The 19,242-nt window shown below is 44.6% G+C and overlaps 1 protein-coding gene across 1 annotated transcript in view; it reads right to left on the reverse strand.

The window, feature by feature from the left end:
* Positions 1 to 747: 747 nt before the first annotated feature.
* The window catches only part of LOC129866643 (cyclin-dependent kinase 17-like), a 47,751-nt gene continuing 29,256 nt past the window's right edge, over positions 748 to 19,242 (reverse strand). Inside the window, exons 3-16 of the mRNA XM_055939417.1 lie at positions 17,503 to 17,679; positions 17,054 to 17,187; positions 8,693 to 8,818; positions 7,770 to 7,826; positions 6,571 to 6,780; positions 6,132 to 6,194; positions 5,679 to 5,802; positions 5,281 to 5,401; positions 4,873 to 4,970; positions 4,164 to 4,269; positions 3,334 to 3,376; positions 3,109 to 3,199; positions 2,730 to 2,807; positions 748 to 2,506 (exon numbers count right to left, since the gene is read on the reverse strand). Coding sequence (XP_055795392.1) covers positions 2,469 to 2,506; positions 2,730 to 2,807; positions 3,109 to 3,199; positions 3,334 to 3,376; positions 4,164 to 4,269; positions 4,873 to 4,970; positions 5,281 to 5,401; positions 5,679 to 5,802; positions 6,132 to 6,194; positions 6,571 to 6,780; positions 7,770 to 7,826; positions 8,693 to 8,818; positions 17,054 to 17,187; positions 17,503 to 17,679 — 1,466 coding nt within the window. The 3' untranslated portion in view covers positions 748 to 2,468. The remainder of the gene's footprint in view (positions 2,507 to 2,729; positions 2,808 to 3,108; positions 3,200 to 3,333; positions 3,377 to 4,163; positions 4,270 to 4,872; positions 4,971 to 5,280; positions 5,402 to 5,678; positions 5,803 to 6,131; positions 6,195 to 6,570; positions 6,781 to 7,769; positions 7,827 to 8,692; positions 8,819 to 17,053; positions 17,188 to 17,502; positions 17,680 to 19,242) is intronic.

Consider the following 19,242-nt stretch of genomic DNA (forward strand, 5'->3'; position numbering starts at 1 on the left):
GTTCTTTGTCTGTCTGTTCTGTTCTGTTCTTTGTCTGTCTGTTCTGTTCTTTGTCTGTTCTGTTCTTTGTCTGTTCTGTTCTTTGTCTGTTCTGTTCTTTGTCTGTTCTGTTCTTTGTCTGTCTGTTCTTTGTCTGTCTGTTCTTTGTCTGTCTGTTCTTTGTCTGTCTGTCTGTTCTTTGTCTGTCTGTCTGTTCTTTGTCTGTCTGTCTGTTCTTTGTCTGTCTGTCTGTTCTTTGTCTGTCTGTCTGTTCTTTGTCTGTCTGTCTGTTCTTTGTCTGTCTGTCTGTTCTTTGTCTGTCTGTCTGTTCTTTGTCTGTCTGTCTGTTCTTTGTCTGTCTGTCTGTTCTTTGTCTGTCTGTCTGTCTGTTCTGTGTCTGTCTGTTCTGTGTCTGTCTGTTCTGTGTCTGTCTGTTCTGTGTCTGTCTGTTCTGTGTCTGTCTGTTCTGTGTCTGTTCTGTTCTTTGTCTGTTCTGTTCTTTGTCTGTTCTGTTCTTTGTCTGTTCTGTTCTTTGTCTGTCTGTTCTTTGTCTGTCTGTTCTTTGTCTGTCTGTTCTTTGTCTGTCTGTTCTTTGTCTGTCTGTTCTTTGTCTGTCTGTCTGTTCTTTGTCTGTCTGTCTGTTCTTTGTCTGTCTGTCTGTTCTTTGTCTGTCTGTCTGTCTGTCTGTGTCTGTCTGTCTGTGTCTGTCTGTGATAGAGGCTAGCTAGAGGAACAGATGGAGCAGAAGTAACACATCAGAAGTAGAAGTATTTTTCATCTTCAGTTTAATTGTATTTTCTCTGGAGAGAAAAACTCAAGCTCAAATAAAAAAAAGGCGGGCATCCCAACAACATGCCACACCAATAATAACAATGATCCACAAATAAACTTTATGTAATAGTATCATAAAAACGTAACAGGTAACACTGTTAAGTAGACCATATGCAAACTCAGTACTGTATTCACCTAGGGGAAAAACTAGGCCTGTATTCATAAAGCGTCTCCGGGTAGGAGTGCTGATCTAGGACCAGGTCCTCCCAGTCCATGTAATGTTACTCATAGTCTCTTCTCCGAGCCGCTGGAGCGCGCAGAGCCGAGTGCCCAGAGTCTTATTCATTCTGATCATAAAAGGTATAACTGATCCGAGATCAGCCCTCCTACTCTTGAAATGCTTCATAAATATGGGCCGTGGACTAGTACTAAGAGCACCCTGAATATAATTGGAAGGGTCCATCCGAAATAGCACCCTATACTCAACTACCTTTGACTAGAAGCCCATAGGCTCTGGTCAAAAGAAGTGCACTATACAAGGAGTAGGATGCTACTTCGGAAGCAACCGAGAAGTTCGGTGACTGTGTGTGTACTTCTTTTCCCCGTACAGAGCATGCATGCAACACAATTACGATGAAAGCAATCCAAAATAAGGAAACCATTTTACAGATGGATGAAGGAGGGTCGGAATGAATGAATGGATGGATGGATGGATGGATGGATGGATGGATGGATGGATGAATGGATGGATGGATGGATGGATGGATGGATGACAGTGGATGGACAGTAGAGTGGGATTTCAGCTCCGCTCACACACCCTTCATGACAGACACAGGAAGTTTGGTGCAAGAGAGAGAAGAGTTGTCATCATGTTGTGGTAAAATACGCGATGCAGGTCGCCTACTGTACACTGTCGTCACGTTGTGCAGGGTGTTAGATTGTCAGGTCATATTGATGTATTTACTGCAATTTTAAAAACACAGTACGGTGGAAGCTCCAGTTCTACATTGTTTATACCCACTAACAACGATGTGAACCTGTTTTCACCAAGCCAATCACTGCTCCCATATCTGCTATCCAAATGGAGGTACCGTATTTCAGGTTGACCGCAGGTGGATATGGCCAGGGCTGAACTGGCCTCAACAGTATCTTGTGAAATGAAAGGTCCAGAAATATGGATGATGTTTGAATACATCACCATGCACGTCAACAGATAAGAGAACATCCAAAACGTCAGACTGCAACAGCGAAGATGTCGGTCGGGTCAGGGTCGGTCGGGGTCTGTCTGTCTGTCTTACACACACACTTAGAGGAGTTTTGAGGTGGAAATAATAGGAATAAATGACAAAACCACAAAAAGAATAAAACACCACTTCAAAATAATGAAAAATCTATACACATTGCATGTTTTGTTTTTTAAAGTGACTGAGCCAGTTAGAATCTTCTAGACAGTAGTTGGATTTTTAGCAGCAAATTCTCTCTTCCCCAATAAATATAAATGTATAAATGTCTCTTTTATTGGGCCAGTTTCACTGGGCCAGAACCCCAGGGGCCAAACCGTACTGTAGATAGGGGACCCTGGCAGATGGAGGGGGGGGGGCACGTAGAGGGAGGAGGGATGGGGGGTTATCCTACCCCCCTGGCCCTTGTAGACATCCATCTCTGGGACTGAACTATCTCTGACTGTATGACTATACAGTTAGCTGTTGAACAGGAACCTAGAAGAGCATGCTCTGCCTTCTGTTCCTGCCGTTGCCTGAGGGATAAAACAAAAGCAAAGCACAAATTTATAATTTTAAGGGACTACTATGGTTTTATCATAAACCACTAGGTAAATGAAGACTATTAGGTGATAATAAATAAACACCTTTTTTCAGGGTATTAATGTATATTTAAATATTTTTTTATTATTGTTTTTCGTTTTTGAAAAACGGAAACATAATAGGTATTAATATTGATCCCTGGGGGACACCACTCACCTGACTCGGGATAGTTAGAGTTCCTATAGCCAGGATCTCTCTGCAGTTGGACCTCCTTCAGCGTAAATAGGGATATGCCTGAGACACACACACACACACACACACACACACACACACACACACACACACACACACACACACACACACACACACACACACACACACGCAAAAGAGAGAAAAGGAAAAAAGATAAGGAACCCACACCCCGCAGGACAGCGTTACCGTAGCCAGAACAATTAGATGTCCATATTTAGAACACTCAGAGCTTTGTTACACAGTTGCAGCTGACTACTTGAGTGTGCAGACTGCCGACTCATATCACTGGAACAGTAAGCAGAGCCTGCCAAGTCTCCAGCCCTGCTTCCATCTCATCACTCACTCTCTGGCAGTGTGTATGCGTGCGTCCCCAGGCTCTTGAAGTAGGGCTGTCTCATTGACTCGTCTGCAGACATCCGCTTCTTGGACTCGTACTGGAAAAGCAACGACAGAGAAACATTACAATGTGTGTGTGTGTGTGTGTGTGTGTGTGTGTGTGTGTGTGTGTGTGTGTGTGTGTGTGTTAATGAGTTTTTAAGCATCCCTATTCAAATATAGTGGAACTCACTTTTAGAACTGAAAGCAGGAGGTCGATGCCATCAGTGTCCAACCTGAGAACAGAGAATCACAGAGATAAAGAGAGAGAGAGAGCGCGAGAGAGTTAGAGAGAGAGAGGCAGAGAGAAATGGAGAGAGAGAGAGAAACAGGGAGAGAGAGAGTTAGAGAGAGAGAGGCAGAGAGAAACAGGGAGAGAGAGAGAGAGAGAAATACAGAGGGGGAAGAGACAAGGGAGAGAACAGAGGGATAGGAGAGAGAGAACAGAGGGAGAGAAAGACAGTGGGAGGGAAAGAGAGGCAGAGGGACACAGAGAGAGTGGGGGGGGGGGGGGGTAGAGAACAGAGGGAGGGGTGTTAGATCGGTGGGAGTGACTCATGGTGGTGTAGCAAACTACAGGAAGGAAGCAGAGTCGCCTATTCCACAGGATTTACTTCACAGGAAGTGAAGCACACACACGCAGAAAGCAGCACAGCACAAAAGCACACACACACTTTTGGAAAACTTTTCTCTCTTACAAAGTCCTTCTCTTACAAAGTCCTGAAAGCAGAACGGCCAAGGTACTTCACTAAAAAAGAAACACCTGGATTTTTACACATAAGCCATTTACTTTGGGAGCTGACAAGAGACATGTGGCGTAGCTACTTGTTCGTGGGAATCTGTGGAAAATCGCGAGGGAAAAGGCGCCTGATAAGGGGTGAAATCCTGACTTACATCCAAGTCAAATGGTCACTTAGTCATGCATTGGTGACAATTTGAGAACATCCGTGGATGTTGTTAGGGCCGTATTTGTTCATTATTAACCCCCTCAGCTCCAACCCCAGGCAGGCAACCCTTACATACCTGGGTGCATGGTTGATAAGGGGCTGTGTCTTGTACTTGGGGAACTTGTAGGACTTGAACTCGTCCATGGAAGAGATCCCAGGCCAGCTGTCCTCTGTGGGTGTGCCTGTTTCAGGGCGGTGGGGGGGGGGGGGGGGGGGATTTTCAGACATACAGGAGAGCTTAAAGACCCAGTGTAGTCGAAAACATGATTCTCCTGTGCTTTATATACATTCCAACACTATGAGGTTGGAGTAATACTGTGAAATTGGGAGAATTATGATAATGCCCTTTTAGTGTAAGAGCTGTTTGAAAAGACAGCCCGAGTTGGAAGTTCCAAACCTCTTTGCCAATAACAGCTAATTTTCTGTTTTCCTCTCCTCACAGTCCAAGACAGTCCGAGCTAAATTAAACAACCACAGTACGGTACTTAATTGTTACCCATAAATTATTTGATATTGAGATAAAAACGACTGCATTGGAGCTTTAATCATAAAAGATGACTGCCTATACAAAGACGTAGGTTAAAAACAGACTTGGATAAACTACTTTTCCAAAGACAATTGTATGTGTGGTGCTGTGACATATACAAGCAGACGGAAGTTATTAATAACACACAACAGTGCACAACATTCAATGACATATGCGAGAGAGAGAGCAGAGAGCGAATTGATATAATCGTAGCATGTCATGTCGTATTGCGCCCCTGCCACCAGATGGCAGCACTCACCCAGCAGTCTAAAGATGAGATGCAGTTCATCCTCCACAGTAGAACCAGGGAACAGAGGCCTCCCGGCAGACATCTCGTAGAAGATACACCCCACACCCCTGGGGTCAGATGGATTGGGTCAGGGTTCAAATAGATGTAGAACAAGTCTTTATTAGGGGAGTCTATACACCCCCTTTCACTGAACTTTTCCTGCCCTTCGCTGTAAATTAGGTGCATGGCTATTCTCATTATTCAGGGGTAACATAAGGACCGCCAAAAGTGTGATAGATATAGGGGTCAAGATGGCTTTCAGTTTTGCATATATCATTCAGATTAGATTAAAAGAGCATGGCTCATTATAACCCTCAAGCAACGCTCATGGTTCTATGTTGGTTCTCTCATGGTTCTAGATCACCTCAGCCCACTCACCACATGTCTATCTGTGTGGAGTACTCTGAGGAGCCCAGTAGAACGTCAGGAGGCCGGTACCAGAGCGTCACCACCTCGTTGGAATATGTCTTAGTGGGGACTGACTTGGCCCGGGCCAGACCTGGGACAAAATAACAATGAGGGACATTTCGGTCAGACTTTACTGAATAGACGGGCTCAATGTCAGCAATCATGCCAAACTGAGCCAAGCTGACCTGGACTGCGCTGGCCTGGTTCCGCCTCCACCGTAGTTGCTGGAACCAGACCACGTGAAAAGAAAATATCCGAGCCAGCTCAGTACGGTTCAGGTTAGCACGATCGTGTGCAAAGCGTATTTGAGGAACAACCAGCGTTTTCAACCCCTAGAACCCAGGGCAGAATGAGAACAGATCTCTCACCGAAGTCGGCCAGTTTGAGTTCTCCTCGGTCGTTGATGAGCAGGTTCTGAGGCTTCAGATCTCTGTGAAGAACCTTCCGCTTGTGACAGTACGCCAGCCCTCGCAAGATCTGGAACAAGAATATCTGAGCCAAAACAACAAAGATGGTCAGCTCTCTCAAGGTAGTCAGATACTCGCAACTGTGTAAACACCAGCAAAAGTATTATTATCCGAAGCTATGTGAGTGGGGGAAAAAAGGGTGTAGTAGTTTCCCTAAAATCTCCATTCGATAAGAATAACTTTATTTTTCCCAGAGAGAACTTCCATTTGTGGTGTGACACACTTCAATTCTTTGAGTTGACGTTGCGCTAGTCACCAGCAGAGAGAGGATGTTCTCTACTACAGAAGGAGCCTGGTCTCTGCGGAGACAGGGAGGCCTCGGCGGGCAGCCTGCAGTGTACTGTAGACACTCACCTTGACGTTCTGCATGCTCAGGATGTTCCCACAGTCGTCCATGTACTGCTTCAGGTCCTTGTCCTGCAGGAGAGAAGACAAGAGGAGTCACTGGATGCAGCAGCAACAGAGAAACACCACGACACAATTACCTCGTACCCTCCACATCGACTCGGTACAGGTAGAGCGTAGTCAAGTTATCGTTACTCCTTGTGTATTTATTCCTTGTCTTTCTATTCTTTTTTTTCTATTTTTTTCTCTCAGCATTGTCAGGAAGGGCCCGCAAGTAAGCAGTTCACTGTTAGTCTACACCTGTTGTTTACAAAGCATGTGAGAAAAGAGCGTTTGATTTGATTGATTTGACCAGGCTGTACTGTTCCCGAAACGATCACGCGCTGTCGCATCCTATTCGTCCCGTCTTCAGTGATATGCGGCGTCAGAAAGGGGATGCTGTTCTCACCAGGTACTCGAAGACGAGCGTCAGGGACTTGTCTGTGTGGATGATGTCGTGCAGGGTCACTATGTTGGCGTGCTTCAGGTCCTTCAGTAAGGACACCTCTCTGATTGCAGTGCAAGGTGCTCCCTCCTCGTGCTCCAGTCTGATCTCCTTCAGAGCCACCAGGTTGTCTGTCAGTTTACTCCGTCCTTTAAACACTGTGGCATACGTCCCCTGGGGAGAGAGAGGGATGAGAGAGAGGGATGAGAGAGGTTGTCTATCAGTTTACTCCCCCCCCTTAAACACTGCTAGCATACATCCCCTGGAGGGATAGAGAGATGGGTGAGAAACTTTAACTTTTGAGTGAGACCTCACTTACTTAGGGGTTAGGCTTAAACACCACGTTACACTCCGGCCCCCATAAAACCAGAGGGATGAGAGATTAGAGAGACAGAGAGGGAGAAGGATGACAGTGAGCGAGAGAGAGAGAGAGAGAGAGAAAGGGAGTGAGAGGGAAAGAGGGATGAAAGAACTAACAGATCCAATTGGACAGACAAGTGATTGTGCCCGTCTGAGATCAACTATATTACCTTCGGACTGCGCACAGTTACGGATCTACCAATCACCTTGCATCCTAATTAAAGGGGAAATGTGCCGTTCAAACAACAAGCTATTCTGGAAAACAGGTGAGGGACGGGGCTGGCAAAATGTACCCATTCAAATTCATAGACAGAGTTTATGAATGCAAAGACTGACCATCCATGATTTTAATTATTAGTATAATTTTTTTGCTATACAGAGTTTGTTTACAACACAATTACAATGTTTACCAACAGTGGAGTAAAACAACCATATATTGTAGATTCTGATGGGGAACGACAGTTGAACTGAGCTCATGAGCCATTTATAAGTTGTATTCTTCAAGAATCAATGGCTATATATAATTCATTTAAACGTCCAAAAATGGATGCAGCAGATTGCCCCTTTAACTAATCATTATGTGATCAAGATCATTTGAGATTCTGTCCTCTGCTCAAACTGATCCCCTCACACACTGATTTTCAGCTAAGAGTAGAGGTCAAGGTCTCTGTCCATTCAATGACCAGGTGAAGGTGCAATGACTGAGTGTCTAAGTCTGATTAATGACCATGGGAGACGAGCAGGTGTGGCCTTTAAGATAGCGGGAGATTTGGGAGATGACAAGAGTGGAAAACCACACACACCTCTCCTAATTTGTCCAGTTTGATGTAGGTCTCCAGCTTGCCGAATCCAATTTCTGACTAAGAGAGGAAAAAGAGAGGAGTAAACAATATTATTAATGAGACTTATGTCCTCGTTAGCAGTGACGGGTTCACACACACACAGACACACACACGCAGGCATGCACACACTTCACAAATCCTTCTAACGGCCTCACGTGTGTGTGAGAGAGAGAGAGCGTGAGTGAGTGCGTGCGTGCACATGTATGTGCATGCTCTATATGTTTCCATCCCATCCCTTCCTCCACTGACTGGGGCTAATTCCATCTAACACTGGATGGACCATTAGCATATGGCACGAGAGGAAGCAGAGGAGAGGCAGCTTGGTGCATGTGAGTGGAAGCATGTGATTCGCTCAACAGAACAGAGAACCGTACTGTTCCTCTATTCTCATCCTGACAGAGGCAAAAGCATTAACACATGCACTCACACACACACACGGAACACAATTATGCAGTGTGCTCGCTGACAGATGCCCGAAGCATAAACACGAACATGGAGTACAATTATGCAGCGGTGCTGACGCAGGTCACTCTGAGGCTAGATGTAAACAGATGACAACAGAAGAGACAGTCCAGGTGTGAGCCCTCTCTCATCTTCAGTCGCACTTTCTTTCGCTCTCCCCAAAAGTCTCTCTCGATCTGTTTTTCTCTGACCGACTTACAGTCTTCTCTCACACAGTTTTGATCTACATGTTGTCTGTCTATTTCTCTCGCTCTGTTTCTCTCCTAGAGGCGGCGTCTCAGTGGCTGGTTGAAGGAGGGGCTTATATATTATATATATATGATATAGATAGATATGTCTCTCCTTTCCCTCCATCTCCCCCATCCTTCCCATCTCCCCAGTGTGTGTGTGTGTGTGTGTGTGTGTGTGTGTGTGTCTCTCACCAGTGATGCTCTTCGGGAGCGGCGGCTGAGGGGCTGGTCAAAGGAGGGGCTCGTCAGCTGTAGTTTCTCCAGGTAACCGTCTGGGATACGGATGTCGGCAGGCAGGGACAGACGCTTGTTCAGATCCTACACACACAAAGAGAGAGACCAGAGAGAGACCAGAGAGAGAGACCAGAGAGAGAGAGAGAGATACCAGAGAGAGAGAGACCAGAGAGAGAGAGAGAGATACCAGAGAGAGAGAGACCAGAGAGAGAGAGAGAGAGAGACCAGAGAGAGAGACCAGAGAGAGAGAGAGACCAGAGAGAGAGAGAGAGAGACAGATCGACAGATCGACAGAGACAGACAGAAAAAACGACAGACACACAGAGAGAAAGAGACGGTGAAAACAGTGAGTAAACACGCGAGTGTAAATCCTGAACACACGGTGTTAAACCTTAGGTAAACAGAGCAAGCGCCAAACAAATACTGTGGACCTTTAACTAAATGGTGGAAGAGACCCTTGGACCAACACAGCCGCTGCTAGCCCCATGAACAACCTACTTTAGACTCCATTAGCCCAGGGTTTCTCAAACTCGGTCCTGGGGGCTCCCCTCTGGGTGCACATTTTGGGTTTTGCCCTAGGCACTACACAGCTGATTCAAATCATCAAAGCTTGATGATGAGTTGGTTATTTGAATCGGCTGTGCAGCGCTAGGGCAAAAAAACAAAACGTGCTCCCAAAGGGGGGCCCAGGACCGAGTTTGGGAAAATCTGTAGTAGTGTGTGTGTGTACATAATGAAGGGTGGCCCCTGAGGCTGTGTAACAGACATGGGATCATGTTATCCCCAGACGAGCCTTGTCCCAAAACATGAACCTGATGACGTGTTATATAAAAACTACTAAACACACACACACCCACCCACCCTGGATAACTTCCCATAATGCAATTCCTCTATTTGTTAGATTACTGAATGTTAATATCTTTGGCTGTGTTAAATCCACTCCCACCCCTTCTGAAGCAACACTGAAGTCACACCGGGACACTATAAATACTGAACTTTCAACAAATGACCAGTGTTGAGTCATATAAACCTAGTGTTGAGATAATCTACAATTTATTGGCGTCGACTCCTATATATACACTATTTAGACACTGACTGACTTGACCCTTTGTGTTTGTCTGACTGAATGTGACTATGACCTCATCTGCCCTTTGGTTGTATGTTGTAACTAGCGGGATTTTGATTTATACTCCATATGTTAATAGAATATCAGTATGTTTATGCCTTAGGTAAGTGTTATTGTGGCTATTCCTGGACTGTCATTCTATTTGTCTAAATGACAGAATGCTATTGGTTGAATTTGATCCCTCCAATGCCAGGATTGGCGATATTGTGGGAAGGGGGTGTTGACCTCTGAACCCCCCACCCTCTCCAGTCGTCCAATCAGCCGGTCCTAATCCTGTACAACGATGCCCATCTGGAACGCATTACAGTCTGTAATCCCAGGCAGTGATGTAATCCCCAAAACAGCCATGCTTCCTCCCTAGTCTAGCACTACAGGAGTTGGGTAAGAAATCCCGCTCAGCGCTCAAAGTCCTTTCCAACCGCTCTGTTAAAAACCGCTCCACGGTCACAGGGGAAGGAAAAAAAACTGCTGCTCCAAATTCACTCCATTCATTAAAAATCACAATTTAACCAACACCCATCTATTTTTTGCGACTACCTCGACCTACCATTTGGTTTCGAAGTACTGAAACTAAACCATATGATTTGAAAGAAAAACATTTGAGTTAAACATCAAAAGGTGAATGTAAGAAGTGTACATAATTTCAAATAGGCTACGTGTCATATTAAACAACATATAAACACTCTAAATAGGTCAGGAGCCAGACAGGGAGACTAAGAAGGAAGGCAAATGAATTATTTAGGATATATTATCTCAATTATTTCAAGGCTTTGGCCTACAAAGAAATACATTGTGAAGCATTTGCGAGTAGGAAGTCAGAGGTATTAAGTGCAACATTTTATTTGATTAAATCATTATAGTCTATAAATTGTGCATATAGGCTGTGACTTACTTAGAATGAAATTCAAATGAAACAAACAGTGCCTTTGAATGAATTGAGATTTAAAAAAAACGAGTTTTGCCAGAGTCTGTGGATTCAGGCTCATGCGATGGTGCCTGGAGATCAGACCAGCAGTGAAGAATATCCTCTCCACACTTGCAGAGCCACTGGGGATGCTAAACACCCTTTATGCCACTCTTGCCAGGCTGGGCAGGAATACAGAGTTCTTTTTTTAAAAAATATATATATATACTGTATGTAGCCATAAAGGTTTTTAGGCAAAATAACCACATCACAAGAAATGGCTCTTGGTTCTCATCTTTGTAGGTATTCTTTATTTTGCACCTGCGTGTTATCAGTTTCTTTATGAAAATATTTAGCGAGCTCCATGACAGTAGCTAAAGCAAGGGGCTATTGGCAGCAAACAAGTAGCCTACAAATGCATGCTGGGCCGGGCATGCCCTGAGCTCGTGAAGTGAGCGCTACCGGGGTGCTATTGGAGCAAAATTGCAGCAGCCAGGAAGGCCAACGTTCCAGCCTTTGGGATTCTCGCTCCGTGCTCCAGTCAAATTGGGCACGCTCCTCGCTCCGCTCCAGCTCCACTCACATACTCTGCCACAGACACAGTGGCGGCTCAGTCACGGAGAACAGGGAATCCCCTCCTGCTATTTGGACGCTGTGTGTTTCAAGTGTGTATGATGTATATGATCAGCCTGGGTACCAGTCTGTTAAAGTCATCATTCCACTCCGTGCCACTCCCTGGAGTGAAATGTTAGCAAAACAGTTTCTGCATTTCAGGCTAGTGTATGATGTTTTATACATTTCGTATGGTGGATAATACATTCTATTCGTCTCCTCTGTGCCTTACAGGCAACGTCACCCCGGCGTGCTGGTATGAGCTGTGTGATAGGCTCCAGGGAGGCTCCAAGGATCTGCTATTGATGGAGCAGTGGGAAAAGAAAGGCTCCTCGTGTGTGTATAGCTCCTTTCTCTCTCCCTGGTGACACTTTCGCCACTCACCAGGCATGGGATGTGTTGTGGTGCTCTGGGCTGAAGCTGTGCTGCCTGAAGGGAGCCAAATCGGACGGCTCAAACCAACACACAAGAAGCAGGACTCTGTGAGGAGAGTCAAACAGTCTCTCCTGTCTACAGGAGGCAGACAAGAGGTAGAGTTTGTGGTGTTTCACGTTACAGTGTAGCCCCCCTGAAATAAGCTGCTTACCATTTTTTGGGGGTTTGGTTGTTTTTAATATGGCCTGAACACTTGGCCCGCATCCCAAATGGCACCCTAATCCCTATGTTGTGCAGTACTTTTGACCAGGGCCCATATAGTGGACTTTATAGGGGAATAGGGTGCCATTTGGAATGCAGAGACAGGAGCCCCTGACAAATCTCCAGAGGTCCTGTGGTCAAAACAACCAATAAACAAAGCTGGAGTGGACTTCCAATCAGACGCTCCCCCTCGAACGTCTCCCTGGTGACGGCCCAGCAAGTCGTAAAGAACATGCGGTGGGTTTCCCTGTCTCAAGAGTTTAACCAGTGCACCGCACAACCAGACTCAAACCAGTCATATAGTACATTGACAGATAATACTCTCTCTCTCTCTCTCTGTACTGTCATACTACACTATTTTGAAATAAAAATCAAATAAATACGTAAATACTTATCAAAGTTTTCTCGTCGCTCACACAGATTTGCAGAAATGCTTGTGTTTCTAGTTCCAACAGTGCCGTAATACCTAGCAATAGAAAATAAATAAAACAAATAACACAATAACAAAATAAGTTATATAGGATGAGCCATGACTAGAATACAGCATATACACATATAAAGTGGGTGAAACAGTATGTAAACATTATTCAAGTGATCAGTGTTCTATGACTATGTACATAGGCCAGGAGTCTCTAAAGTGCAGGGTAGAGTCCCGTGTGGTGACTAAGGTTCAGGACAGGGTATTGGGCAGAGGCCGGCTAGTGGTGACTGTTCAACAGTCTGATGCGCCTTCTTCACCTCACCGTCTGTGTAAAGGGACCATTTCAGGTTGTCGCTGATGTGCACGCCAAGCAACTTGAAGCTTTTGACCCTCTCCACTGCGGCCCCGTCCATGTGAATGGGGCCGTGCTCTCTCTGCGGTCTTCTGTAGTCCACGATCAGCACCTTTGTTGTGTTGAGGGAGAGGTTATTTTCCTGGCACCACCCCGCCAGGGTTCTCACCTCCTCCATGTAGGCCGTCTCATCGTTGTTGGTAATCAGGCCTACCACCAATCAGGCCTCTGTCGTCAGCAAACATGATGATCGAGGTGTAAACGTGCTTGGCCACGAACAGGGAGTACAGGAGGGGGCTGAGCATGCACACCCGTGGGGCCACCGTGTTGAGGATCAGCGTGGCGGAGGTGTTGTTGCCTACCTTCACCACTTGGGGTCGGCCCGTCAGGAAGTCCAGGACCCAGTTGCACAGGGCGGGGTTCAGACCCAGGGCCCTGATCTTATTGATGAGCTTTGAGGGCACTACAGTGTTGAAGGCTGAGCTGTAGTCGATGAACAGCATTCATAGGTATTTTCTCTTATCCAGGTGGGATAGGGAAGTGTGCAGTGCAATGTCGATTGCGTTGTCCATGGATCTGTTGGGGCAATATGTGAATTGTAGTGGGTCTAGGGTGTCGGGTAAGGTGGAGGTGATATGGTACTACACCAACCTCTAGTTAAGGTGAGTGCTACGGGGCGATAGTCATTTAGTTCAGTTACTTTCTCTTTTCTGGGTATATGAACAATGATGGACATCTTGAAGCTAGTGGGGACAACAGACTGGGATATGGAGAGATTGAATATGTCCGTAAACACTCCAGCCAGCTGGTCTGCACATGCTCTGAGGACGCGGCTTGGAATGCCGTCTGGGCCGGAAGTCTTGCACACTTAAAAACACACTTAAATGACTTACTCACGTTGGCCACGGATGTTGTTTTCCTCGAAGCAGGCGAAGAAGGTGTTTAGCTCATCCAATTAATTAGGGCCGATTTCAAATTTTCATTGGCTAATCGGCCGATTACATTGCATTCCACGAGTAAACTGCGAGGCAGACTGACCACCTGTTACGCGAGTGCAGCAATGAGCCAAGGTAAGTTGCTAGCTAACATTAACCTTATCTTATAAAAAACAATAAATCTTCACATAATCACTCGTTAACTACACATGGTTGATGATATTACTTGGTTAACTAGCTTGTCCTGCGTTGCATGTAATCAATGCGGTGCCTGTATATTTATCATCGAATCACAGCCTACTTCTCCAAATGTGTGATGTTTTAACAAAAGTGCATTCGCAAAAAAAGCACAATCATTGCACGAATGTACCTAACCATAAACATCAATGCCTTTCTTAAAATCAATACACAGAATTATATATATTTTTAAACCTGCATATTTAGTTGAAAGAAATTCATGTTAGCAGGCAATATTAATTAGGGAAATTGTGTCCCTTCTCTTGCGTTCATTGCGCGCAGAGTCAGGATATATGCAACATTTTGGGCCGCCTGGCTCGTTGCGAACTAATTTGCCAGAATTTTACATAATTATGACATAACATTGAAGGTTGTGCAATGTAAAAGCAATATTTAGACTTAGGGTTGCCACCCGTTCGATAAAATACGTAACGGTTCCGTATTTCACTGAAAGAATAAACGTTTTGTTTTCGAAATGATAGTTTCTGGATTTTACCATATTAATGACCAAAGGCTCGTATTTCTGTGTTTATTTTATCATAATTAAGTCTATGATTTGATATTTGATAGAGCAGTCTGACGGCAGCAGCAGGCTCGTAAGCATTCATTCAAACTTTACTGCGTTTGCCAGCAGCTCTTAGCAGTGCCTGAATCACAGCGCTGTTTATGACTTCAAGCTTATCAACTCCTGAGATTAGGCTGGCAATACTAATGTGCCTATTAGAACATCCAATAGTCAAAGGTATATGAAATACAAATGGTATAGAGAGAAATAGTCGACGCGTCATAATTCCTAGAATAACTACAACCTAAAACTTCTTAACTGGGAATATTGAAGAACTGGGAATATTGAACCAGCAGCTTTCATATGTTCTGAGCAAGGAACTGAAACGTTAGCTTAATTACATGGCACATATTGCACTTTTACTGTGTTTTTGCATTATTTAAACCAAATTGAGCATGTTTCATTATTTATTTGAGACTAAATAGATTGTATTTATGTATTATATTAAGTTAAAATAAGTGTTCATTGTTCATTCAGTATTGTTGTAATTGTCATTATTACAAAAATATATCTTTTTTTTTAATTGAAAAAATTATTATTATCAGCTTTTTTTAGTCCTCCAATAATCGGTATCGAAAAATCATAATGGGTCGACCTCTAATATGCACACCTCTCCCCTCACACACATACACCCACCTGCACGCACACACACACACACACCCACCCATAAACATCCGACCACAAGCTCACTTGTTAATCAGTTGTTCCATCACCGAGCCCAGTTTAAGAATAAGACTTGCTGTGTGAATGTGTATACCGCTGTAGCTGTTCATGAGGAGTGCCAAACTGAGCAGGGATGAGAAGACTTGATTACCCAATGTCTAGTCCTGGCTCAAACCTCTTTGCATGCATACAGTACATCAATAGAGAATAAATGTGCTCTCTGTCAATATGCTACAGTATGAAAACCAATACATCATGTGTTGACGTCACGAGAATAATCAACAGAGGCTTTTGATGTTGTGTGAATGCCCATTGATTTTTCTCTTCAGTTTTTTGTTCGTTCCCAAGGCAGGTCTTGTTGCTATGTACTTGGCTGGAAAATCACCAGTCTCTTTTCCTAGCGGATATCCCTCAGCATACGCACTTTATAGTCTAATGTTTTTCAAAGCCAAACATCCATATGCAATAGGAAGACTTGAAACCACCCCGTGTTGAGCTGAGGTGAGAACATCTGGATAGTTTGATGTGGACATGCGTGTGGTGTCCCAGCAAACCATAATTGGTTTTGTAAAAGTTCCCAGAACATTCGTTAGGTCACGGCAAATGGTCTCATAATACAAAAACTGTCCAGACGTGCTGATGATAATAAAATGTTTGTATTAAAACATTCACCTGACGTTGCAAGAACGTTCCTAGAACACATTTCATTTCATGTCATTTCATGTATAAAGGTATACAAACATTGTATAATCATCAGCATGACTGGACAGTTTTTGTGTTATGAGACCATTTGATGCAACCTAAAAAATGTTCTGAGAACTTTCACAGAACAAATGTTGGTTTGCTGGGAAAACATTACCGGTACATTGTGTTATTATTTCCAAACTGAAATGGTCCAACCACACAGACAGCGTGGTGAAGAAGGCGCAGCAGCGCCTCTTCAACCTCAGGAGGCTGAAGAAATTCGGCTTGTCGCCAAAAAAACTCAAACTTTTACAGATGCACAATCGAGAGCATCCTGTCGGGCTGTATCACCGCCTGGTACGGCAACTGCTCCGCCCACAACCGTAAGGCTCTCCAGAGGGTAGTGAGGTCTGCACAACGCATCACCAGGGGCAAACTACCTGCCATCCAGGACACCTACACCACCCGATGTCACAGGAAGGCCAAAAAGATCATCAAGGACAAAAACCACCCGAGCCACTGCCTGTTCACCCCGCTATCATCCAGAAGGCGAGGTCAGTACAGGTGCATCAAAGCAGGGACCAAGAGATTGAAAAACAGCTTCTATCTCAAGGCCATCAGACTGTTAAACAGCCACCACTAACATTGAGTGGCTGCTGCCAACATACTGACTCAACTCCAGCCACTTTAATAATGGAAAAATGTGTGTAATAAATATATCACTATCCACTTTAAACAATGCCACTTTATATAATGTTTACATACCCTACATTACTCATCTCATATGTATATACTGTACTCTATACCATCTACTGCATCTTGCCTATGCCGTTCTGTACCATCACTCATTCATATATCTTTATGTACATATTCTTATTCATTCCTTTACACTTGTGTGTATAAGGTAGTTGTTGTGAAAGGGTTAGGTTAGATTACTTGTTAGATATTACTGCATGGTCGGAACTAGAAGTACAAGCATTTTGCTACACTCGCAAAATGGTTTCATCCTAATGATAGATAAAACAAAAAAATGATACTGTTAAAAACATTTGAAATGATTGAAAACCTGTCCTCCAAGAGTGTATGAATCGCTCCCAAACAGCACTTCCTTTCCTCCGTATGAGTTGGTGAAGCAGTGATGGAGGGATGTAGCGATGGAGGGATGAAGGGGGTGTCCGACTCACCTCTGCGGAAATGCGCCGGTTGCCCCTGTTCCTTAGACACACCCCTGTGGGAGACTGCACCTCGTCTGAGCTCGTCCCTGACGCCTGGTCGCTCTCTCCATCAGAACTCATCTTCATGTTCTCATGGACAATGTCTGAGAGAGGGGGAGAGAAGGGGAGGCGGGACAGAGACAGAGAGACCGAGATTTTTTACATGAAGTCAACATTTCAAAAATGCAAGTCCTGGATAACTGTATGAGTGAGGTTCTTCTTTCCATCGACTCAACTTGATGTCATCCACAGCTGCTGCTGCTGGGAACTATAGCAGCCACTCCCTGATTAGTTTCCACTGTCCTGCCCTCTCTCCTGACTCAAGTGACACTGTGTGTGCTTATGTGTCCATGCCCGTGTGTGTGTGTGTGTGTGTGTGTGTGTGTGTGTGTGTGTGTGTGTGTGTGTGTCTGTCTCACCGAGGCGGCTGCCGTTGCGGGGCATGGCCATGAGAGACCCTAGCCCTCCTCCTCCTCCTATGACACTCTGAGGTCTCCGTAGCGGGGGCTTCTTAAAGGGACCAGTGTACTGGTGCAGGAAGGAGTTAACACTGTGGGCTGAGGGGGGGCGACCATGACCGTTCCTCACCATGGGCTCTGTGGGGGGGGGGGGGGGGGGGGGGGGGGGTAGAGAGAACTATTTGACAACCAGTTCAGTTCAGTCCAGTACATACTACACAGACACCTTGGCTTTGGGCACCAGCTATCATACTGTAGGTAGGGTCGGGAGGCTACACCTTGTTTTAGTCAGGTCATTTGGTCGGACTGAAAAAACAGCTTCTTTCTTAAGGCCATCAGAATGTTAAACAGCCATCACTAACATAGAGAGGCTGCTGCTCAACATACAGACTCCACTCACTAGTCACTTGAAATAATGCCACTTTAATCATGTTTACATATCCTACATTACTCATCTCATATGTATATACTGTATTTTATACCATCTATTGCATCTTGCCTATGCCGCACGGCCATCGCGCATCTGTGTCCATATATTTATATGTACATATTCTTATTCCATCCCCTTACATTGTGTGAATAAGGTAGTCGTCGTGAATTTGTTAGATGACTTGTTAGATATTACTGCACTGTCGGAACTAGAAGCACAAGCATTTCGCTACACTCGCATTAACCATGTGTATGTGACCAATAGCATTTGATTTGACCTGTCAGGGGGATTGAATGTTTTGGCAAAGGAGAAATGCTCCCTAACAGCGACGTAAACAAATTTGTGCCCAAAATGTGTTTTTGTGCGTGTGGAATATTTCTGTGATCTTTAAATTTCAGCTCATGAAACATGGGACCAACACTTTACATGTTGTGTTTATATTTTTTGTTCAGTGTGTATTGTTTCTCAACAGGGAATCCATGTTCACTTGACAGAACACACAATCTTTTTGCTTAGGTTTTAGACACAATAAACTCAACTGAAAGAGTAGACTAGACAAATGTGTTTCTTGCTAGATTACTAATACGCCGCCTTTCCTCAAAGTCCCACCCACAGAGATTGATTGACAGGTCTGAAACTGTACCAACTCTGTGACTCACACACATTCTGCCCCCACACCTGACAATCCCACCCACAGTGATTGATTGACATAACTATTAAAGGGATAGTTCACTCAAATTACAAAATTACCCTAAGCGAACATAGTAGCCCAGCCGATAAAATACATCATTTGAAGAACAAACATCATTGTGGCAATTCATAACCTTAGAACTAAAACTGTAAATATGACTTCAATCTCAGGTGATATCTATAGTCCTGGTCATATAGGCCAATAACAATTAAAGATCAAAGATCGAGGAAGAACATTACATTAGAGAGGAAACAAACAATGTCCATCAACACAACAGATGACCACAAACAAACTCCCTCCCAGAGCTACTAGATAACACACGCACGCGCACACACAGGCACACACATTAAATCTCTTATCCCCCTACTACTGCTGTGTGCTGCTGTTATGTTGTTGTGTTACACAATCAGATCAAGGCTAAGATATTAGGATTCATCCCAATGGATGACACCATGGTGGGTTCATCTGATCTCATCTGGCCACTCCATTCTGTCTCCTCTCTCTCTCTCTGAGACTTGTACTGTCCCCACACACACTGCAGACTGCCCAACGCAATCCCTCTCCGCACAGAATACACAGG

The sequence above is a fragment of the Salvelinus fontinalis genome, chromosome 12 (genome assembly GCF_029448725.1).
Source record: "Salvelinus fontinalis isolate EN_2023a chromosome 12, ASM2944872v1, whole genome shotgun sequence".
Taxonomy (NCBI): domain Eukaryota; kingdom Metazoa; phylum Chordata; class Actinopteri; order Salmoniformes; family Salmonidae; genus Salvelinus; species Salvelinus fontinalis.